The sequence below is a fragment of the Protopterus annectens genome, chromosome 1.part0, assembly GCF_019279795.1.
Source record: "Protopterus annectens isolate FY-2018-M chromosome 1.part0, PAN1.0, whole genome shotgun sequence".
Taxonomy (NCBI): Eukaryota; Metazoa; Chordata; order Ceratodontiformes; family Protopteridae; genus Protopterus; species Protopterus annectens.
This window is the reverse complement of record NC_056725.1, coordinates 777,609,937-777,634,547: the sequence shown is the minus strand read 5'-3', so window position 1 is coordinate 777,634,547 and position 24,611 is coordinate 777,609,937. Positions and strand designations below refer to the sequence as shown.

Below are 24,611 nucleotides of genomic sequence, written 5' to 3'. Positions count from 1 at the left end.
TTAAACTTATCAGTCACAGCATGAAGTTATGGGAAAGAGTAGTGGAAGCTAGGTTAAGAAGGGAGGTGATGATTAGTGATCAGCAGTATGGTTTCATGCCAGGAAAGAGCACTACAGATGCGATGTTTGCTCTGAGAGTGTTGATGGAGAAGTACAGAGAAGGTCTGAAGGAGATGCATTGTGTCTTTGTGGATTTAGAGAAAGCATATAACAGGGTGTCTAGAGAGGAGTTGTGGTATTGTGTGAGGAAGTCTGGAGTGTCAGAGAAGTATGTAAGAGTGGTACAGGATACCAAAATATGAAGCGCAGTGCAAGAACAAACTAATAAACGAAAAAAGCACTGTGAAGAGGACGGACTGCACCGGACAACTAGGATTCCACAAACAGCTTTATTATACGTTAAACGTTAAACCAAATGGTTGTTTGTCATGTTAGGTCTTGTCTGATGAAGTGGTACAGGATATGTACGAGGGTAGTGTGACAGCGGTGAGGTCTGCGGTAGGAGTGATGGATGCGTTTAAGTTGGAGGTGGGATTACATCAAGGATCAGCTCTGAGCCCTTTCTTATTTGCAATGATGATGGACAGGTTGACCGATGAGATCAGACAGGAGTCCCCGTGGACTATGATGTTTGCAGATGACATTGCGATCTGTAGTGAGAGTAGGGAACAGGTGGAGGAGACCCTGGAGAGGTGGAGATATGCTCTAGAGAGAAGAGGAATGAAGGTAAGCAGGACTAAGACAGAATATATGTGTGTAAATGAGAGGGAGGATACTGGAATGGTGAGGATGCAGGGAGTAGAGGTGGCGAAGGTGAATGAGTTTCAGAGAAATGGTGAGTGTGGAAGAGAGGTGAAGAAGAAAGTACAGGCAGAGTGGAGTGGGTGGAGAAGAGTGTCAGGAGTGATTTGTGACGGACGAGTACCAGTAAGAGTGAAAGGGAAGGTCTGCAAGAGGGTAGTGAGACCATCTATGTTATATGGTTTGGAGACAGTGGCATTGACAAAAAGGCAGGAGTCAGAGCTTGACATGGCAGAGTTGAAACGCCTATCTTAGTATAACGTGTTGTATGCGGTGACTGAATCACAGCTGTTTTTCTGTCGTTTGACTAAACCTGCACTAGTTGATACATAGCTTGGCACTGTTCTCATTTTTCTTTTTCCTGCCTCAATCCAGCATTTTATGAGAACACCTCTGGCTGCTAACTTCAAATCTGCGTGCATATTGCTGACTGGCTGCAGACGCTGAATCTATATAGTGCTCTGCATGCGGAGCTCTCATTCAGCCATTGGGAACTTGCTCTCTTATTTTCAATTTTATTTTGTCGATTACCATAATGGCTACATATTTTTAGTTCTATTTGTTGTGTCGTTTAACCATAACGACAATAGCCTGCACACAAATTGTAACTATCTTCATGTTTTGAAAACAAAGTTTATAATTAGTTCAATAAGCATAGTTGATACATAAACTGTGACAATCTTTTCAAGTCTAAATAATTTAACTGAACCGTTGTTAGACGACTAAATACAACTTGACCGTATCCTAATGGAATGAATTGGTTACTGCTCAACTACTTCTAGATTTAGCTCACTGTCCCTGTAACTGCTGTGTGGGGCTTTTATTATACCTTCTCTTGTTTTTATGCTTTTTGGAAATTGATAGAGTCTTAACTTAAGTGCTTCTGTGCTGCTATATCCAATTCATTATTTAGCAAACCTGTGCTACCTTATTGAGTGATATTTATGTGATATCTGTGTGAAAACCTTGTTATGTGATATTATGGAAGTTGATTGATATTCTGGAAGTTGATAGAGCTTTAACTGGCTTTGTGATTTTATGGAAGTTGACAGAGCTGTAACTTATACTCATCTGTGCTGCTTTATCCAATACATTAATTGCTAACCTGTGCTATATCTAGTGATATTCTATATAGTGATACCTGGAATCTGATAGAGTTTAACATATTTAGATAGAATTTAGCATATTGTCATCTGTGCTGCTATACCCCTATTTCTTATTTGCAAAGTATCTTGTATTGTTAATACTGTATGCTTGCACACCATGACTCTTGTACTGCCTGCTTCATAACATTTTACTTTTTTACTTATTTATTTATTACTTTTTTACTTTTTTTTTTTTTTTCTCTATCTTTCCTTTGCATGTTCCAGCTTGTGTTTCTATCCATCCTGCTCTACCTTTCTGAACATTCCCTACCGGAAGCCCACACTAAAGAATCCACAATCAAGGACTTTCTAAAACCAATTTAAAACTCCCATTTGTCTCCAAGCAAGGAACTTTCATTCAAAGTATGTGTTATTCCTAAACTTTTTGTAATAACTAAAGGTAGTAGATAATTACTAGTAGGTTGCAGCGTGCTTCCCTGACAGGTTAGCCTGCAGCCAAACCCCCACCCCAGATCCACCCCTTCTTTTGTCTTTTAAATAAGCCTACTCTCCCTAATATACTTCTATACTTTTACTGACTCACAATAGCTCCCTCCCCCTAACTGTATACTGAGACTTAGTTGCTTTAAGCTGACTGCCCACTAGGTGGCACTCCTCTACCATCCTGTTGTCCCTGCCTCTTTTGCCACTCTCTTCCTCATCTTACCTACTTAGTTCCATCACACCTCTTCTTCTGCCCTCTCCCTCACTATCTCTCCCAGGACTACCTATCCATAGTTTCTTCCACTTGGCAAACACCCCATCTATATCCCTCTCAAAACCTATTACCTTCTTCTACTGTCATTCTTCTATATGCCTACCTACAACTCTACTTCTCTGTCAGTCTCTTAACGTACTACACATCTTTGCCAACATACCTTCTGCTGTCTCTCTCTACTGATTGTTTTCCCACTCATTCTCCTTCCTTTGGCTCTTCCCGCTCCGTTAAGCCCTGCGGGCTCACTCCACTCCCCTACCCCCAATTCCCACCCACCCCCAGTAGCCTTAGCCTTATCCTTGCTCAACCACACCCCCTGCTTACTCCTCTCCAATCACATTTCCTACCTCGTTCACACTTACAAGCTCTCCACTCCTGTCTTACTGCCACACGCATCCCCTACCATCCTAGTGCTACTAATTTCAAACCTTGCTAAGCTCAGCAAACTCAATATGCCCTTGACTTTTAAACTACTTTACTTACTGCCACTCCTTTACTTCCTTGTTTTATACTATACCCTTACTTCCTACTAGTACCTTACCCTTAGCAGATCTCCTAATTTATCTAAACACACAAACTCTGTCCTACCTCAAACTGAACAAACCTATATTAACCTCCTGTCATCCTGCTCTTACCTTCCCCCTCACTATCACAGAGTACTCCATAACAGGTATCACACAACTAGAAAGTTCTACCTAATACCCTCTAAAAACTCAAAAATATCTCCACTCCCTCAGACACTCTTACTGCTACACGGGGACATTCACCCCAACCCTGGCCCATTCCCTCCTCCACACCCTCTCTAACCAAACTACTAACAATTTTGAGTTCACCTATCTCTTCTAACTCTCTCTCTGTAGCACACCTAAACATTCGTAGCATTAACAATAAAATCACACAACTCCATGCTTTAATTGACCTCTATGCATTTGATATCCTCTGTCGTACTGAAACCTGGCTTAAACCAGGTACCAAAGACAATGAAATTACTCCCCCTGATTATAGCATTTTAAGGCAGGATCGTCTAAACAAAAAGGGTGGGGGAGTTGCTTTACTCTATAAATCTGAACTGCAGGTGGCCTCAATTGACTCCCTACCTCCCTCCCCTGCCAACGCTGAAGTACTCTGCAGCAAATTCCAGGTAAATAAAAGCAAATCCATATATATATATAATATGTTCCTATATCCCTCCTGGCAACAACCTAAATAAACTTGAAACCATTCTCAGCTGGCTCTCCTGTAGCTTTCCTCAGGAAACCATAATCTTAGGAGACTTTAATATTGATTGGAACTCCTGCATATCCCCCAAACCCACCCATCACCTCAACCTCTTTAGTTTTTGACAAACCATAACCTCACCAACTAGGATTCACAAAACTACCAATAAACAAACCATTTTGGACTGGATATTAGTCAACAATAATTCTCTCTTATATAAAACTGGAATACTCCCAGACAACATCAGCGACCATCTTCTTACCTACATCACTAAACAAAAAAATAACAATCACAAACAGGCTAGCAGTTATACTATACATAACAAAAAAAAACTTTAACCTTTCTATTTTCCTTAATGACCTCAAAGAATGTAACTGGTCAGCTCTAAAACACCTCCCACTTGATGAAGCTGTTACCCATTTCAACAACAAATTCCTCCAAATTCTTGACCATCACGCCCCCCCCCCCCCTTGCTTAATTAGAACAGGATCCAAAGCTGCCCCTTGGCTTTCTAAAGAAACCAAGCAAACAATGCTTTTAAGGAATAAACTATGGACAAAATGGAGAACTACTAAAAACCCAACTGACCATCAAAACTTCAAACACCTTAGAAATACTACAAAAAAACTCACCCATCTTGATAAAAAGAATTATTACCTTCAATATCAACAAAATCAAAATCTTAACCCCAAAAGATTCTGGTCAGGAATCAATAAACTGCTCCATCCAGGGAATACCAAAACACCTACTCCAGCTAACTTAGCTCAGACCCCTCCCAATAAAATAGCCAATACGTTCAACAACAACTTCTCTGAAACAGTCACCTCTCTAGCAAAAACCATGGTTCCCCCCTCTTCCCTTCAAAAGACCTGTCCTCAAAATAATACCCCCACTCTAAAATTTAGTACAGTCTCCACAACCTATATATGTAAGTTACTCTCAAAACTTAAACCATGCACTCCTTCAGCCGACCAACTGCCAGCTGAATATCTGCAGCTAGCCGCAGCAGAACTAGCATACCCAGTCTCCATCTTAATTAACAGAACAATAACCGAATCTACTATTCCCTCCCTCTGGAAAGTCTCCCATATCATTCCTCTACATAAAGGAGGAAACACTAATGAACTTTCTAATTTCCATCCTATAGCCTTACTATCACCATTATCTAAAATTATGGAACGCTGTGTACATCAACAACTGTTGCATCATCTTTTACATAATAGCCTACTTGCAGACTCCCAACATGATTTTAGACCTTTCCAAAGCACTTCCACTGCTCTTCTCTCCTTCACAGACATTATCAACAAAAATCGCAATAACAACCTATTCTCCTCTGCTTTATTTCTTGACCTCTCTAAATCCTTTGATATGGTGAACCATCAACTTATGCTAGACACTTTGAAATCTCTCTCACTCGACTCTTTGGCATTGCACTGGTTTGACTCTTATTAGATCGAAAACAAGCAGTGCTTTGGGCCAGCCATCTATCCTCTCAGCTCCCAGTCACTATCGGTGTCCCTCAGGGATCCATCTTAAGTCCCCTTCTCTTCTCCATATTTATAAATAACCTGTCTACTTCACTCCCAACATCCACATGTATTCAGTATGCAGATGATTCAACTCTCATCTGTTCTGCTGTATCTCCAGCTGAACTTCATTCTTTCACCCAAAAAGTCTTTACGGCAGCAGAAAAATGGTTCCAACATATCTGTCTCCTCCTCAATCCCAAAGAAAACCAAACTGTTACTCTTCTCTCCAACCCTTAAATCTGCCCCTTTCTCCTTTTCTATTGCCTCTGACAATGGCACAATCATTACACCTGATTGTTCCACTAAACTACTAGGCTTTACAATAGATAATCAACTAAACTTTGATTGCCACATTGACCTAACCATCAAAGCTGTTAATAAAAAGATAGGTGCCCTCTATAGACTGAGGCCCTTTCTAACAGCAACCAGCACGGTGTCTCTAGCCCAAATCTCTACATTATTGTATGCCTCTCCATCTTTTATCAACCTTTCAAAATCTAACCTTCAGAAACTTGCCACAACCTACCATAGCATAGCCAGGTTTGCCACAGGTTCCCCATTTCGTACCCATCACTGTGTTAATCTCAAAAAGCTTGACTGGCTTGAACTTCAAAATCTTATTCTCCTACATCAATTAGATGTTAAGTTGTCAATCTCGCCTTCATTCTTGCTGGATGGGTTCGGAGCCGATCCTCTGCTCCGACTTGGCACTTGCTAAGCTCGAGAGTCACTTTTACCAGCTCGAGGCAGCCCCATATCCCATGATGCAAGGCGGTAAGTACCCAGATCTCGTTTGCCGCTTCGCTGATGAGGTACTCCTTTTACCAGCTCTTGGTAAGTAATTTGTTAAACAATTTTTAGTCACCCCATTCCTAATTTTTCTCTCATAGTTTAGTTTATTTGTCATTTTTAGATAGTTGTAGGGTCTTTAGCTCTAGTTCTACTGTTTCCCTAGTTGTTTTATTTAGTTGGGCCTTCAATTCCCTCCCATCCCTTCCTGTCAGGGTGTGTGTGGTTTATTTTTTTCCCTATTTAAGTTAAAATTTCTGAATCTGGGACTGTGTGAGTAGTGTGTTGTGTGTGTACTCACTATGTCTAAAGAACAGAGGGTCTCAGGCTTCAAGAAGTGTGACTCGTGCTGTCAGAAGATGTCTCTGACAGACGGTCACACTTCTTGTATATATTGCCTGGGACCTCCCCACCTGCAGGACTCCTGTGCTATTTGTCACTCTTTCAGCCAGAGAGTCCTGCAGGAAAGGAGAAATAAATTAATTCTAAGAGGCCTACGTAACTGGAGGGCTCCCCGGCCAAGTCTGCTTCGGGCAAGCCCTCTAAGACCTCCAAGGCCCAGGCTTCTGCTTCTAAGCCTTCGGCCCTGGCTCCGACTCCGGCTGGAGCCGATCTTATTTTGACTAAACCTTCGGCACCGATGGCTATCGGTGCCGATACTTTAACTGCCACATTGGTGTCTGCTCCGACCACCATGTGTCTCAGGCTGCGGTATCGGCGCCGACTGGCTCCGATACCATTATTTCCTTGCCTGTATCGGCTCTGGCCGGAGCCGATACATCTTTGACCAGGCTTGGAGCCGATAAGTTGTCGGCTCCGTCTGGAACAGAGTGTTCTTCGGCTCCGATGGTTCCGTCGAGGAAGAGGTCCAGGTCTCCCTCTTTGGAGCCTATACTCTCGGCTCCGACCTCTCCTTTTCTTTCGGAGCGGAGCCATCGGAGCCGATCATCTAGGTCTTCCAGGCTCTCAGACCATGATTTAGAGAGAGTGGTAAGCAGATTGTTAAAATCACAGGCACTAGCCCAAATGCTTCATAGTCCGTCTCAACAGACGACTACTAGTCCACACCCTCTTCAAGTTCCTCCTTCGACTCTCCTCCAGAGCTCGGAGCCGGAGTCTATTGGAATAGTCACTGCTACGGCTGCGGGGCAGATACCACCCCTTTCTGCTCCTTCAGCTTCTACTCTTATCTCCTCCTCGAGACCTTCTTTGGAGGGATCCGGTGGTCGGGCTTCCCTGGTCTGCTCTGAGGGGGTGAGTGGCATCGGACCCTTGTCCGACCCTGCTCTTCCCCTCGGGGCTTCGGCCTTGGTGAGCTCGGCCCCAACATCTGCCTCAGAGCCTTCCCTTTCGGTGGGCCCGGGAGCCCCTGTTTCTTCAGAACGGGGTCTCTCGGATCTTCCTGGGAAGGGGAGCTTTCGAGGTGATGAGGAGTGTGCTGGCCCCTGGGCTCAGTCAGCAGTCTATCCCATTAGCTCCTCCCTCTATGGTGCCTGTAGATATCTCTTCCCACTCTCTTGCTCCCGGACCGAGAGATCCACTGCCTCAGGTTTCCCCACTGGGAAGAACCCCCTCTTCCGAGGATTCTCCTGATCCGTCAGGAGATCCCCCGCGTAAGACCTGTAAGAGGAAGCACCTAGACTCCCCTGAGTCTACAACTTCAGATACCGACTTAGATGAGTCGGAGGGGTCCCCCTCTGAGATGTCTCCTTTTCAGACATCCTAGAACTCCTAAAACAGAGGGGAAACTGGCCCTCCATTAATCCCTCCGAGGATGAGTCGGTATACCTAGAGGCTTTTGGATCTCGACCCTCCACCTCCTGGGTGTCTCCGCCTTTCGACCCCCTCATGGAGGTGATAGCTCGGAAGGCGTGGGCAGCTCCTGATTCCGTGGAACCAGTCCCCAGGAGGCCTTCTAAATTTATTACAGCCCCTTCCGAGAAGCAATTTCTTGCAAAAGGTGTCCCAGTTGATGCCATGGTGGTGGCGGCCGCCACCAAGAAGGAACTTGCAGATCCTTCCGTACCAGTCCATCCTCCTAACAAGGAGTCTAGGACCATGGACAGGTATGGTAAGCGGATGTTTTCCTCAGCGACCTTTGCCATGCGTTCGTTGAATTATTTATGTCACTTCACCAGACTTCAAAGGGACATCCTTAAAGAATTAGGTGAAGTAGTACAGGATCCTACAGCTGCAGGGGCTCAGGACAAGATTGCTTCTCAGCTAGGAATCCTTAACTCCATAACCAACTCCTCGATGCGACTGATTTCATATGCAGCAGATGGAGCGAGTAGAGCTGCAGGGACAGGAGTGGCTCTTAGACGTCAGTCCTGGATGCGGCTCTGTAATTTTGCGGATCCCTTTAAGGCGTCCTTCACAAACTCTCCCTTCGATGGGTCAACATTGTTTGGTCCTCAGGTGAAGGGTACGTTGACCAGGTGTGAGCAAGACGGTAAGACTCTTTCTGCCGTAGGGGTCCGTTTTTCCACCCCTTCTAGGCCTTACCCTAAAGGACAGAAGGGGGGAAAGATGTGGTTCCGTAAATCTCAGGGAGTCACGCCGGACACATGTGGTCAGTTTACCCCTAGAGGCAGAGGGGGTAATAATAATAGACGCCGCCCTAGGGGCAGAGGGGGTCCGCAGAACCAGGGCAGCAGAGAGCCTCTCTCTGACAAGCCCTTCCAGCATCCCTGAGATGTTGCCCGACTGTCCATCCTTGGAGGCAGTCGGGGGAAGATTATCGCTGTACCCAGAAGCCTGGCTTTCCCTTTCACAAGACAGATGGGTACAGTCGATCATATCCAAGGGTTACAAGATTCCTTTCGAGGAAAGTCCCTTCACTCACAAAAATTCCCTTCCAGATGTTCCACCCGGTCTAAGGGAAATCGCAAATTCAAAGCTTCTACAAAAAAGGGCTATTCAGCCAGTTCCAACAGACCATTCAGAGCCCGGAATCTACTCAAGGTTCTTTTTGGTTCCCAAAAAGACGGGAGATTGGAGACCAATATTGGACCTCAGCAGACTCAACAAGTCTGTGAAAAAGACAAGATTTCGGATGGTCACACTGCAATCGATTTTGCCCTTCTTGGGCAAAGACAACTGGATGTGCTCAACAGACCTTCAGGATGCATACTATCATATAAAAATCCACAGACGCTCCAGAAGGTTTCTCCGCTTTTGGCTGGGGTCCAGTCATTTTCAATTCAGAGCCCTGCCCTTTGGTCTCACTACAGCCCCCAGAGTGTTCACCAAATGCATGGCAGTGGTCACGGCTCACCTGAGACGTCAAGGATTCCAGGTGTTTCCATATCTCGACGACTGGCTCCTCTCGGCCACCACCAGGCATCAACTTCTCCAAGCCAGAGATTACACCCTAAAGCTCTGCACACAATTAGGAATTTCGATCAACTACGAAAAATCCTCCTTATTGCCCTGCCAGTCTATTACCTTTATAGGCGCAAATTTAGACACTGTTCGGATGTCAGCAAACCTCACAAGCCAGAGAATCCTAGATATCCAAAACGTGTGTGGATTATCCTTGCCAACAAAAAGGTGCAAGCCAGACTGGTTCTAAAAGTATTGGGCCTCATGTCAGCTGCCATTACTCTTCTTCCTTTGGCCCGTTTTTACATGCGTCTCCTTCAGTGGATGTTGTTCACCCAATGGTCCTTCCAACAGCTTCCCATGCATCACCAGATTCTGGTGACACAAACTTGCAAAAAACACCTATCCTGGTGGATTTCTTCGCCCCAGGTCCATCAGGGCAGACCCTTTGTTCCCCCAGCCCCGGTAGCCACAGTCACTACGGACGCCTCCCTGATCGGGTGGGGGGGTCATTATCAGGGCAGGATGGTTCATGGGACGTGGCAACCGTTCGAATACCACCTGCACATAAATGTCCTAGAGATGAGAGCAGTGCTTTTAACGTTGCAAGCCCTCAACGACTTTCTTCCCTTGGGAACAATTGCAGTTCACACGGACAATATGTCCGTAGTGTGGTACTTCAACAAGCAGGGCGGAACCAAGTCCTACCCCTTGTGTCGAGAGGCTCTCAGACTTTGGCAATGGGCGATCTCCTCTCATCGGTTTCTGGTAGCGACGCATATCCCTGGGAAAACCAACATTTTAGCGGACAGATTGAGCAGAGCTATACTCATGCCTCACGAGTGGTCTCTCAAGCAATCTATAGTGGAGGAGATTTTTCAGAAGTGGGGCCGCCCATGTTGCGATCTTTTTGCTACTCCCCAAAACAGCAAATGCCCAGCCTTCTTCTCTCTCTTCCCACTTCCAGGCCATCCCCCCAGAGACGCTCTTACCCAAGATTGGCCCCAGGGACTTCTTTATGCCTTTCCTCCCTTTCCATTGATACCGCAGGTACTCCAGAAAGCTGCCGTTTTGAGAGCCAAAATGATTCTCATTGCCCCGTATTGGCCTCGACAAATTTGGTTTCCGTTCCTTCATCGTCATCTTTTGGTGCAGCCGTGGCATCTGGACCCAGTGCCAGATCTTCTGATCCACCAATCGGGTCAGCTGCATCCGTCCATTCCTTCTCTCAACCTCACAGCTTGGGTGCTCCACTTCCTTCCTTAGCCAGGCTTCCTATGATCTCTAACCCTGTTAGGGATATCATAGTGGCTTCCCTTAAATCCTCTACAAGAAGGATTTACTCTAGCAAGTGGAAACGTTTCTCCCTTTGGGCGAAATCAAGGAACATAGATCCCTTTACTGCCCCTGTTCATGCAGTTTTGGATTTTCTAGCGGAAATCTTTCACTCGGGTTCTTCATCTTCCACGGTCAAAGTTCTTTTGGCTGCAATCTCGAACTTTCATGTCGGGTTTGCAGATGACAACATTATGTCCCACAAGCTTTGTGGAGCTTTTCTGAAAGGAGTTTTTCTCCTCAAACCTCCGGTCAGGAGTCCTCCTCCTCAATGGGACCTAAATCTAGTGCTGACATCCTTAATTCTTCCTCCTTTTGAGCCAGCTGCTTCATGCTCACTAAAGTTTCTTTTGTGGAAGACACTCTTCCTTGTCGCTATTACCTCGGCTAGGAGAGTGTCAGAACTTCATGCCCTCTCTGTTCGTCCCCCATATTTGGTCTTCCACAAGGACAGAGTATCCTTGAGAACTAATCCATCCTTTTTGCCCAAGGTTGCGTCAAAAACAAATTTAAACCAATCCATTGATCTCCCTGTATTTTTTCCTAATTATTCCAACAGATCGGAACAAAAATTACATTATCTTGATGTTCACCTCCAACTCTGATATTATTTGGACAGAACAAAACAATTCAGGAAGTCTGATCAGCTCTTTATTTCTTATGCTGAAAATAAGAAAGGCCTCCCTGTTTCCAAAGTGACCTTGTCTAGATGGCTGTCTTCCACCATTTCTGACATTTATCAACTTAGGGGCAAGCAGCTGTGCTCAAAACCAAAGGCACATTCCACTAGAAGCCTAGCCACTTCTACAGCCTTTCAGGCTAGGCTACCCTTAGATACTATTTGTGCAGCAGCCACTTGGGCCACTCCTCATACCTTTGTTTCTCATTACAAATTGGATTTGGCCTCCAGGGATAGAGCCAGTTTTGGTTCCACGTTTCTCAAGAGTCTGTTCCATTGAGCCACCCAGGATAGAGGTGCTAGGGACGCGGTCCCATCCAGCAAGAATGAAGGCGAGATTGACAACTTAACATTTAGAAGTTATGTACCTACCATAACGTTCCATGTTAGTTGTCTTCTCTCGCCTTTTTTCTTGCGACCCTCCCTCCTGCCCCCTTGCCTGGACAGACCTTGATCTCCCTTGGCATGGCGCTCATAACTGACATCAGAGCGTCAGGGTATAAAAGCGCATGACCGACATCATATCCTCAGTCTTTTTTGCCGCATGGTCCGATGCAGAAGCAGCGTTGCGAGTGCCGTTCGGCGTTCTGAAATTTTCGAATTCTGAGTTTCAGACCGAAACCAAGTTGGGCTAAGTACCCCGTTGGGGAATATTTTTGTTTTTTCTTGCCTCAGTTAATTCCGGATGTCAGAAAAAGTGAATAATTGTATTTCTTGTGGGAAACAGATACCGCATAGGGATTATCACTCTCTTTGCATTCCTTGTTTGGGACGGACCACGGCGTAGTCGGTGTCGGTTTTGTGCTAGGTTTAATAAGCGCACTATAAAAAGAAGGTTAGATTGTGCTAGGTTAGTCTTTGGTAAGCGGTGTAATTATAATATGCCGTCGGATCCTCCGACGCCCACTTCCACGAAGAAGCGCAAAGACAAATCCTTGAAACTTAGACAGGTTGATTCGTCCGTTTCGGACGCCGGTCCTGCAGAAGCTACAGTAGAGCAGGGGGATCCGGCTGAAGTTTCTGTTGAGTCTCAGGGGGAAACTTTGATTTTGCAGGATGTGGCCTCCCAGGAGTCAGGTCAGGCTGAAGGGGCCTCTCAAGTTACTGTTCTCCCTTCTATGCCTAAGGTGGTTAGGCCTTCTGCTTCTATTACTAAGGCTTCTTCTAAGGGCAGGTCTGTTTTGCCTTCCTCTGGTGTCCCTCCAGGTACTTCTGGGTCTGTGCCTAAAAAGCACATGCTTAAAATGGCAGAGGATTTGATTACTTTAATTCGAGGTTCTATGCCCCCTCCTGATAAGAGGCCCAGGGTGGAGCCAGAGTTGGAAAGTTTGGATCAGGCCTCAGATGACTCAGAGTCTTCTGCTGAAGATATTCTAGATTTTCCTCCTTATTCGGATTCTGATGCAGAGGATTCCACTCCTTCTGCTTCTCCTCCAGAGGATTTTTCATTTTCAGAAACTCTGCATTCCATGAGGGAGCATTTTAAGTGGGAAGGACAGGATTTCTCCGATTCAAGGAAGAGGCTTAGGGAATTCTTGTTTTTACCACAGCATAGACCCTTGGCTATTCCTCCTGTTTTGGATGTTGTTCAAGATGTTTTCTCGGAGGCTTCCCTTAATCCAGATTCTTTGCCTCCTGCGCCAGTTAAACCGGACAGATATTACAGGGTGCCTGAGGCTCATAAATATCTGTATAAGAGTCCTAGGGCGGACCCAGAAACTATTAGTCAGGGGCCTAAGGGTGTTAGAGCCTCTGTTGTAAAGAATCCGGTTCCTCTAGATAAGGAAGCTAGAGCTTTGGATAGATGGGGTAAGAAGGTGTATACCTCTTCTACTTTAGCAATGAGGGCTTTAAATTGCCAGTTTCATATGTTGAAGTATCAGAATTTCCTCCTTTCTCAGCTAAAATCTAAAGTGGATGCTTTGGCAGAGGGCATAGAGTGTAAAGAATTGCAGGATTTAGTACATGTCTCTGAACAGGTGGGTAAGCATTCTTTGCAGTGTGGTTTTGATGCTGTGCAGGCCTCTTCTAGGGTGGCTGCCACTGGTTCAGTTCTTCGCAGGCACGCCTGGCTTAAGGATCAGAATTTGTCCGAGCATGTTAAAACTAGAATTCTGGATGACCCTTTACAGTCTGAAGTTTTGTTTGGTCCCCCTGTGGAGTCGGTTTTGAAGAAAATGGAAGACAAGGCTAAGTCTATGCAGACTGTTAAAGATTTTTTGCAGGTACAACCTCCAAAGTTTAGTAGAAATTGGCCTACTAAGGGGTGGACCTACCCTTCTTCTGATTCTCAATCTAGGGGTAGATCTAGACGTGGCAGGGGCAGAGCTCACAGTACATTCAGGCCTAGAACTTGGAGTTCGCCTGCACAATCTGCAGGTGAGGGCAGGGGCCAGTCCTTTCGTAAACAGGCCCAATGACCTGCATTTTCAGCTGCCAGATTCTTCTTGCCTGGCAGCTCCTTTGGGAGGAAAGTTAGCACTCTTCAAGCAAAACTGGCTTTTAGTCACCCAGGACAAATGGGTATTGGACATTATAAACCGAGGCTACAAGTTTTATTTCCATACATTGCCTCCTTTCAAAGGCATGCCAGACGTTCCTCCTCGGCAAAGGATAGAGGCTCACAAGCAGATTTCTTTACTTCTTCAAATAGGAGCTATTCAGCCAGTTCCTCTGTCAGAAGTGGGACTAGGATTTTATTCTCGCCTGTTTCTAGTACCAAAGAAAGGGAACACATGGAGACCAATTTTGGATTTATCTATCCTCAACACTTATCTGGACATTCCAAAGTTCAAAATGCTGGCGTTACAACAGCTTTTACCTCTGTTGGGAAAAGATCACTGGATGGTAACTCTGGATCTCAAAGAGGCTTATCTTCATGTTCCTATCAGGCCCAGTTGCAGGAGGTACCTGCGTTTTCGGGCTGGAAATTTACATTATCAGTTCTCTGCATTGCCCTTTGGCTTATCTACTGCCCAGAGTGTTCACAAAGGTTCTGGCTCCAGTGATAGCCTTTTTCAGGTTAAGAGGAATACAGATTTATCCTTATTTGGACGATTGCCTGATTATTGCACAACACAAGGACGAACTTCTTCATCATCTACAGTATGTGATGGTAGTGTTAAGATGCCTAGGGTATTCTGTGAACGAAACAAAGTCCAGTCTAGTACCCTCTCAGGACATGTGCTTTCTGGGTGTGAGACTGAATACAGCTTCCCAGATGGCCTTTTTGACCCCGGACAAACAAAGAAGCCTTTCTCTTTATTTCCATCAAATGTCTCTACAGTCCAGGCTGATTGCAAGGACAGTCCTTCAAGCCTTGGGGTTCATGTCATCTTGTATTCTGGTGCTTCCCAATGCCAAACTGCATATGAGGAAGCTTCAATGGTATCTCAAAAATGTATGGACACAACACTACCAAGATCTAGACACTGTCATTCCAATAATACCTTGCATTCAGAAGGAATTTTTGTGGTGGGCTCAGGAATGTCACCTAAACAAGGGACTCTCTGTGACCCGACCAGAGGCGAGTCAGATTTTAACGACAGATGCCTCGGACAAGGCTTGGGGAGCACACCTCAATGGAAAATGGGTGCAAGACACATGGCCTGTCAGACTTTAACATTTGCATATCAACTTGAAGGAGATGTTAGCAGTTCAATTTGCATTGATGGCTTTCAGGGATTTACTTCACCCAGGACAGGTGTTGATTCAAACAGACAACACTACTGTCATGTGGTACATCAACAAGCAAGGGGGAACCCATTCGTACCCTCTTTGCAGGCAAGCGATGATTTTGTGGGAGACTGCTCTCAGTTTACAACTCAATCTTCAGGCAAGGTTTCTACCAGGAGCACAGAACTCCTTAGCAGATGTGTTGAGCAGACAAATTGTGGATCCTCACGAGTGGAAACTGGATCCTCATGTGTTTCAAAAGTTGACAGTGTTATGGGGGACTCCAGACATAGATCTGTTCGCTTCTCCACTAAATTACCAGTTGCCAAGGTTTTGCACAAAAATGTTTCATCCCACAGCTTGGAAGGTGGATGCTCTATCATTCAGTTGGAGCAATCTTCACGTCTATGCCTTTCCACCTCTGCCTCTCATTCCCAAGGTACTCCTGAAGGCCAGAATAGACAAGTCATCCATGATTCTGATAGCGCCGGATTGGCCTCGACAGCACTGGTACCCACTACTGAGGAGTTTAGTACGGGAGCCTCCATGGCCTCTGCTTTTGATTCCGCATCTTTTGTCTCAGGAGGGCAATCACTTCCTCAATGTCAAGATTCAGTCTCTGCATCTCACAGCCTGGCATATTCTGTTCTAGACCCTGGAGGGTCTCAGCTTCCACAGCAAGTTTTGAATGTTATTTTGGAGGCCAGAAGGCCTAGTACAAGGAAAGTTTATGCAGATAAATGGAGGAGATTTTTTCTTTGGAGCAGAGCGAAGGAATTTGATGTTTCCAAGCCTGATTTAAGTGTTTCTCTTCAATATCTTACTGCGTTATTGGACAAGGGTTTGTCTTTCTCCTCGATAAAGGTTCATGCTGCAGCCATTTCTGCTCACTATGATTGTGACCCTCCTTTGTTTTCCCATCCTTTGTTTAAGCAATTTCTTAGAGGGGCAAAGAACATAAGACCCCCACGTAGAGTTCCTACTCCTGCTTGGGATCTCAATTTTGTGTTGGAAAAACTTACTCTACAACCTTTTGAGCCTGCAGCTACTGCCGAGTTAAAGTATTTATCATGGAAGACTGCTTTTTTGTTGGCCATTACCTCTGCAAGAAGGGTTTCTGAATTACAGGCCCTTATGGCAGTGGAACCTTTCCTGATTTTTCATAAGGATAGGGTATCTTTGCGTACTAATCCTTCCTTTATGCCTAAAGTGGTTTCTAGTGTGGCCTTGAACCAAACTATTCATTTGCCTACTTTTTATGCAAACCCCAAAATAAAGGGAGAAGATTTTGCATACTTTGGACATTCACAGACAGTTACGTTATTATTTGAGCAGAACCAAGGGGTTCAGGCAGTCTCAGCAGTTGTTTGTTTCTTTTGCTTTGGGTTCTCAGGGAAACCTGTTTCAAAACAAACTATTTCTAAATGGATTGGGTTTTGTATTTCTTTCTGTTATTCCCATCATGGTAAGGAGGTTCCGGCTGGAATCAGACCTCATTCCACTAGAGCTACTGCCACTTCTACTGCCTTTCTAAGGGGGGTAGCTACAAAGATATTTTGGAAGCAGCCACTTGGAGTTCAGTACATACTTTTTCCAAGCATTACCACCTTCCTCTTTATTCTAAGTCTAGGGCTGGATTTGCCTCTGCTATATTACAGGGCATTTTGGCAGCCCCTAATGCTATGATTTTGCCATCCTCCCTTTACCTCTGCTTTGGGATTCTACCCATAAGTAAGGACTGCAGCATTGTGAGATGAAGAACATAGTACAGTTTTGTACCTACCATAAATGTAGATGTTCGAAGATCCACATTGCTGCAGTCAATACCTCCCTCCTTCCCCTCTGTAGTTTGGCATGGTAATATGGTTTGGGTGATGGTTGTTGTTGAGCATGTTTTTGGGAGGTATCCTGTTTTTGGGCTGTGGCCTTTCTTTTTAGGGCCTTCTGACGTCTGGGGCAAGAAAAGTCTGAGGATATGACGTCGGTCATGCGCTTTTATACCCTGACGCTCTGATGTCAGTTCTGAGCGCCATGACCGACGTCAGCCTAATACTTTGGTATTCGGGCCGACCGAGGACAGCGGACTACCCATAAGTAAGGACTGCAGCAATGTGGATCTTCGAACATCTACATTTATGGTAGGTACAAAACTGTACTTTTCTTTGGGCACCAGTTAGTTCTAGTTTTTAGTTATCTGGTTTCCCCTTACAGCCTTTTAGGATTATTGCTCTTCTTCCTTAGAGGGAAGTTTTTATGCTAGGTAGTTGTCCCTCTAGGTACCAAACGAGATCTGGGTACTTACCGCCTTGCATCATGGGATATGGGGCTGCCTCGAGCTGGTAAAAGTGACTCTCGAGCTTAGCAAGTGCCGAGTCGGAGCCGAGGATCGGCTCCGAACCCATCCAGCAAGAAAGAAGGCGAGAGAAGGCAACTAACATGGAACGTTATGGTAGGTACATAACTTCTAATTATCACCTATAAAATTCTCCACTACCCTACTAATACACCAATACTTAATAACCTTGTGGCCCCTTACAGGAATCTTACTTCCCTTCGCTCAGCTAACAAACTACTAGTAGCTACTGTCAAATCACACAATAAATCTGGCGACTCCTTGTTCACAAATGTTGTTGGCTCATACTGGAATAAACTTCCTATAGAACTGACTACTTTAGGCTCATCACAACTTTTCAAGAAACAACTAAGGAACTATTTCAAATCGAACTGGCTATGCCCTTGCTCTAATCCTGACTGAGCTCAGCATCCAACTCTTTTTACTGTTCTCTCCACTACTCTTCTACTCGTCTCTATCACTAGTACTAACCTTCCTCTGTAATCACTAGTACTACCCTTCCTCTGTAGCTCACCTAGTATCCACTTGGATACTACTTTTCCTATAACGTCTTTTTCTCTTTTACTTGTTATACTACTGCAACCTGTCATCTCTCCTCTTATTTAAACCTACATGTTGCTCCCTGCTGTGCAAATCTATTTCTTAAAACTTGTGCCCTGGCACAAAATATTTATCCTAATTGTTAATCCTGTAAATATTGTACAAACTCTTGTGTGACTTACTATTTTCACTTTCTTTCAATTTTTCTACTCCTGCTTTTGCATAGAATATGAGAATAGGAATCCTCACTTTATTTTATATTTTGTTAAAGTGCTTCTGTACGGTTACTATGCTACATTTGTATCTTACTGTGCTGTTTTTTATGTTATTTACTAGTATATAGTGGAGCATTTCTCCTCGGGCCTCTGCTGAAAATGGGCATGTATCCAGCCAGACTAGCCCGGGCAACAAATGTAAAATAAAATAAATAAAATAAAAAGATGTTAAGATTTGCACTGGGTGTGACGAGGATGGACAGGATTAGGAATAAGTATATTAGAGGGTTAGCCCAGGTTGGAAGGTTTGGAGACAAAGCCAGAGCGGCAAGATTATGTTGGTTTGGACATGTGCTGAGGAGGGATGCAGAGTATATTGGGAAAGAGATGCTAAGGATGAAGCTGCCAGGTAACAGGAAAAGTGGAAGGCCTAAGATGAGGTTATGGATGTGGTGAGAGAGGACATGACGGTGGTTGGTGTGACAGAACAAGATGCAGAGGACAGGAAGAAATGGAAACAGTTGATCTGCTGTGGCGACCCCTAACGGGAGCAGCCGAAAGAAGAAGAAGAAAGTACTGTATCTGAAAATGTGCTTCACCACAGGTGCATACTTAGCAAAATGCTAAATATAACAGCAGAAAAATGTTCCTTTTCGATGTGGCATTTAGAAGGATAAAGCCTGGAGTGTGAATCAGATGACTTGGGTGTGCCTAGTATCTTGGGTACTATACGAGCAGATGTAAGACTAGAGAGAAATGACAGTAATGCTACTGGTGGAGATGGAGCTGATGACAGATGTGTCTGCTGGTACATGTGTGTGGGGGGGTGGAGTAGGACAGTAGTGTAGTTACATCATCATGGAGGCTGATATAACTGTCTCAGTGCCTACTCCTGCATGTACATATTGCCCAGCAGGCCAGGAGTTTAGGACATAGAAAATTCTGCCAGTCACAGTATGACATCCCTCTGCAACTGCTTTTTTCCTTGGCTGGGGGATGTTGCATAGAGTAGTATGCATGAGACTTTCCTCAACAGAAATAGAGGACCCATCTTATTAAGGATATCATTAAGGTATGCCCCAATATGTGGCAGTCCAGTGAAGAATGAAGTACTAAAGTGCATGGGAAATCACCTGGATCAAAACAGAAAAATGGTGCTCCCTTATTTGCCATTCATCAGAATGATGCCAAAAGCATACTATGCTGTAATTGTTTGTGATTGTTAATATCTAATTAATACTTTATGCATTGTGCAAACATGTCCTCTTTAGATCAAAAATACTCTTTTTATTCTTGAAATTCTGACTTGAGTTATCCGATTTAAGTCCAGTTTTGTGATGAATACTTTAACACAAACATGTACTTCTAAATGTGTGAGGATTATGCATCTTCTGTAAAAGGGTATATTTAGCCATCACTGTAATAGTTAATAACTTTAGACCTCTGTATGAAAACACTAGCCTCAAAAGTGATCACGTCTGAGAATAAATATCTTCTGAGGGCTTTGCCTCTAAATCTCCCACAAGTCTTCAAAATCTTCCAAGTAAGTGCTTTATATTTTGACTAGGAACCTAATGTTTCATGATAGATATCAGTCTTTTTGTAAGTGAATTAGTTTGTGTTTTCCTCATTAAGTAATTTTTTTCAGTAAATAATTTTTTGCTAAATTTTAACAGTAATGAAATGTTGCTCTGCACTGCTTCCTAGAAGAGGAGATGTAGAGGCTAGCCATATTAAATAATTGAATACCTTTCCCTTACCTCAATATAGCTTATTAGGCCCTATATGCCATGAAAAATTGTGCTCATATTCTAGCTAATATTGGTAGTGCTTTTCAAATGCTAAGTCATCAGCTGATCAATATTCTGTGGTCTGATTAAAGCAGTCTACTTTTCTGTACAGTACAGAAGTTCTTGCATACCAGCATTGTGCAGCAACAGTGTGTCCTTATACTACAGGATTTTAATACATCCTGACCTCAAAAGCAAAGGTTTTAGAGACTTCTTCTTCTTTTGTCTTTTTTCCGGTTAAGGGTCGCCACAGCGGATCACCTGTCTGCACATGATTGGCAGTGGAGTTTTACAGTGTCGAGTTGCCAGCCCGGCACTCAACCTTCCACTGAAGGCACACACATGCACACACACACATGCCTAGGGCCAATTTTAGAGTGCCTAATCCACCTACAGCATGTCTTTGGGATGTGGGAGGAAACCGGAGCACCCAGAGGAAACCCATGTGACCACAGGGAGGAAAAGCAGACTCCGCCCAGAAGGCACCCCAGCTGAGGATCAAACCAGAGAACCTCTTGCTGTAAGGCGACAACGCTAACCACTGCACCACCTTGTCCGCCCCAAAGGTTTTAGAGAATACTGTAGGTAAATCAAACTGTCAGTGCCACAAAGCACATTACACAGCACTATTGTTTAATAGTGCCATACTGAAAAAGAAGAATAATGGGTAATAAATGGTAAGGATAATACCCTAGTGAGAATTATTGTATTGCTCAATTTAGTAACAATTTAGTGAAAAGAAAATCGCACACAAAAAATGCACAGTGCATACTCCTCTATGTTGTATTTGTCTTGGAATGCATATAGTGAACAAACATTACTGAACATATCTTAATTGTGTTAGGTTATGTTTTAATATGTGGTTGGTGTTGATTTAATTTTCATTGTAAAAATGAAAGGCCCATCTCAGTACTGCTTGGCTTATTCCATTAGCTTCAGCCATGGTTCTTGGGTTTCTTTTCTGTTGGAACTTCCCATTAAATTCTGTAGATAGTGATTTGTGGAACAGTAAATAAAACGGTGGTTTATACATAACTGTGTACATCCTCCCTCTGTGTTGACTTTACTAAATAAGACTAAAGTGTGTATTTAAGTAAAACCCATAAGCCACTGTGAGCAGAAGTACTGCATAACTTTGCTTCTTTGCCTGAGTAAAAGTAATGCTGAAATTTATACTCTGCTTTACACTTGAGTTCTTGAGTGGGATTACCCAGTTCAGCTAGACAGTTGCTATCGAACTGGATAATTAGGATCTAGGGTCCAGTCTAAATAATTTGGTCTCATTGATTTACAGCTCTAAGGTAGATATGAAAAACTGTAGGTAACTTGTTATCCAGAGTACATTTGCACTGTGTGTTCTGCATCTTGAATTGCATCTTTAACAAATATTTATACCAATCAGAAATGTCTTTGTTCAAATGTTTTGTTATACTCTGATAGCTGATGCATTACTTTGATGATTTCTACTTTTACCAAATGTTTACAACTAGTTCAGTTAAGATATAGTGTTATCCCCTGCATTCAGATGTGGAAATATGAATGTTGTCAGTGTCAAGTGTTAAAAAAATAATTTTGTACTAAGAAGCTGTGATAGAAAGATGAATTGCTTACTCCAGTTATACTTATTTTAAGGACTTACAGCAGTAGCTTTCATAATATGGAAACTGAGGCTTTTTGGACTAGTAAGCAGGGTATGCTTTTGGAACTGAACCAAAATCTTGAAGAAATGATGTAGAGAATGAAAAGTGTGGAAAAATATGAGCTGTTTTCAATTGTCTCTGGCAGTAACATTTGTAATGTCTTCTGTTTTACAGTGACTATTTATTTAAACTGCTACTTATTGGTGAATCAGGAGTTGGCAAGTCTTGTCTTCTACTTAGATTTGCAGTAAGTATTTTTCATTTAATACTTATTAAAAAGTCATTAAAATGTGTGTGCATGTTCATGTCTATATATCATTTTAAATATATATATATATATATATATATATATATATATATATATATATACATACACACACACACACACACATACACTTGCATATGTATTTAACTTGTATATATGACTGTCATAGTTTATGTTGGTGTGACTGACTGGAGACGTACCTCACTGGACTATATGAAGAGAGACATGGTTGAGCTCTCTGAGTATGTGTCCCAGGCAGGTATGCCCATAGCCTTGAGCAACATACTGCCCTCACCTAGAATGATGCCACATTAAATACAAAAAATGATTGATTTCAGTAATTGGCTTAGTTTTTTATGTTATTCCAAGAGGATCAAGTTCCTGTCTGCCTGGAAAGCCATAGTCGACAAACTCTGCTGCTTTGCCAGAGACTGTTTGTACCTGGTACCCCTAGGCTTTCGGCTGCTGGCAAAGGCTCTTGCCTCCCTCATATTGCCTTTTTTAGGCAAGGTCTTGAAAACATTACTGATGTGAAATTAACCAACCAGAACAAAATAATGGTCATGCTGCTAAATTCTAGGACCTTAAATCAAAAACTGTACTCCCTGGAAGCACTTCTATCACTAGTCATAGAAATTTGGTTTAAGGCCTAAGTGAGTACCCCGGCTCTGCAAGTCTAGAATGCCTTCCACACCTTTAGACCACAAAAGTAACATGTGAAAACTAAAGGCGGTGGTGTTTCAATCTATATTAGAGATAAATTAAGACTGGACAAATCCATGTCATTACTACAGGTCTAGGTTGCAGTGAGTAAGAGCCGCATTCAAGTCCTAGCTAGTTATAGATCTCCCTCCATGGGTCACGACACCCACAAAACCTACTTAATCAAACTGAAGACAATCCGGATTTTACCATACACACTGGTTGAGGGATTTCAGTTATCCCACCATCAACTGGGAAACCTACTCTAGCCCAAACTCACTAGCCAAAGGTTCCTTGACTTTGTGAATTAATTTGCCCTGGAGCAAATTGTCCATGCTGTGACAAGTGGAACAGACATTCTAGATCTGGGCCTCACCAACATGTCAAATAGGTGCACTGCTGCAAATTTTGGACCCTGTTAGTTAAAACTGACCAGAAATCAGTCACCTTCGAACTGACACCAACACTAGAACTCACAAAGGGTGAAATCAGACTAAAAAACTTCACCAAGGCAAAACTATACCCTCCTAGGTGAAGGCATAAATGCATTCCAAGCCCGACCTCAAGCTGAAAGTGTTTACTAAGGCAAAACTTACACTAAAGCCCTGTACAGTCGCTTGCATATGTGTATAAACTTGGCTGTACCAGACAGAATCATAGCCAGAGCCCCAAGTAAAATCAAGCTGCCATGGAGGACTTCCAGCATCAATAAACTGTACAGTAAACTCAAAAAGTTGCTGTCTAATAAAACAAAGACCAAGGACCCAACAATGGAAGAGTACCCTCCTCAGCCTTAACAGGCAAATAAGGCAACTTGTCAAATCATCCAATAACTCCTTTGAGAGAAACCTAGCAAGTACTACTAAGGATAACCATAAGGCCTTTTTATAGCTATGTGCGTAAACTAAAGGGTAGGAATCAAGCATGTGCTGAACTGGTGGCCAATGGTATCACACACACACTGACCCCCCAGAGATAGCAAACCTGCTAGCGGATAGGTTTGGTGAAAATTTCATTCCCTTTCCCCTCCTAACTTACAACAAACCCTCCTCCAAACTTCCATCCAGCTTACATATCTGAAGAGCAGGTTCTCAAATCCCTGTCCAAAGCAAAGAAGTCGGCATCTTTGAAACCAGAAGACATCCCAGGCTGTCTTCTAAACAGGCTAAAACATGAACGAGCATCACCACGAAGTATCTTTTCAATCATAGTCTAACCACGGGGTTTGTTCCTGTGGAACGGAGAAACAGCTACAGTTATTCCCCTCCATGAAGGTAGCCTAGTAGCAGACCCAGGGAATTACAGACCCATAAGCCTGACCAGACTCGTAAGGCCATGGAACGCATCAGTATGGACCTCATAAATAAAGACATAGGTGACCTCCAAACCCTGAACCCTACCCAGTATTGCTTTGTGAAGGGCAGATCCCGCCTGTTAAATCTGGTGGAATTTTTTGAAAGTGTGACCAAGGCCATTGATGAGAGCAAATCTGTACACACCGCATACCTCAACTTGGCAAAGGCTTTCGACACAATCCCACATTCAGGCATTACCGATAAACTTGGCAAATTGAATGTAAACCCCTTCGTTGTAAGATAGGTTGCCAACTGGCTGATAAACTGGGCATACAAACAATATCAAAGTGGGTGACTCCACATCAACCAGCAGACTTGTTACCACAGGGGTCAGTGCTGGTCCCCCTACTGTTTGGTGTATACTCAGAAGTTCAGGTAAAAACTAAAGGGTTGTGGCTGACCACATTTGCAGACGACTGCAAAACAGGTGCAATCATTGAATCCCCAGATGATGTCGGTGTACTCCAGAATGATGTCACACAGACCAACAACTGTTGTATTAGTCGCGGTTTCAAACCGAATGCAAAGAAATGCATCA

At 43.7% G+C, this 24,611-nt stretch overlaps 1 protein-coding gene across 1 annotated transcript in view; it reads left to right on the top strand.

Annotated features, from left to right (window-relative positions):
* Positions 1–24,611, top strand: part of LOC122794485 (ras-related protein ORAB-1-like) — a 1,047,271-nt gene that overhangs the window by 516,918 nt on the left and 505,742 nt on the right. Inside the window, exon 4 of the mRNA XM_044062928.1 lies at positions 21,926–21,998. Coding sequence (XP_043918863.1) covers positions 21,926–21,998 — 73 coding nt within the window. The remainder of the gene's footprint in view (positions 1–21,925; positions 21,999–24,611) is intronic.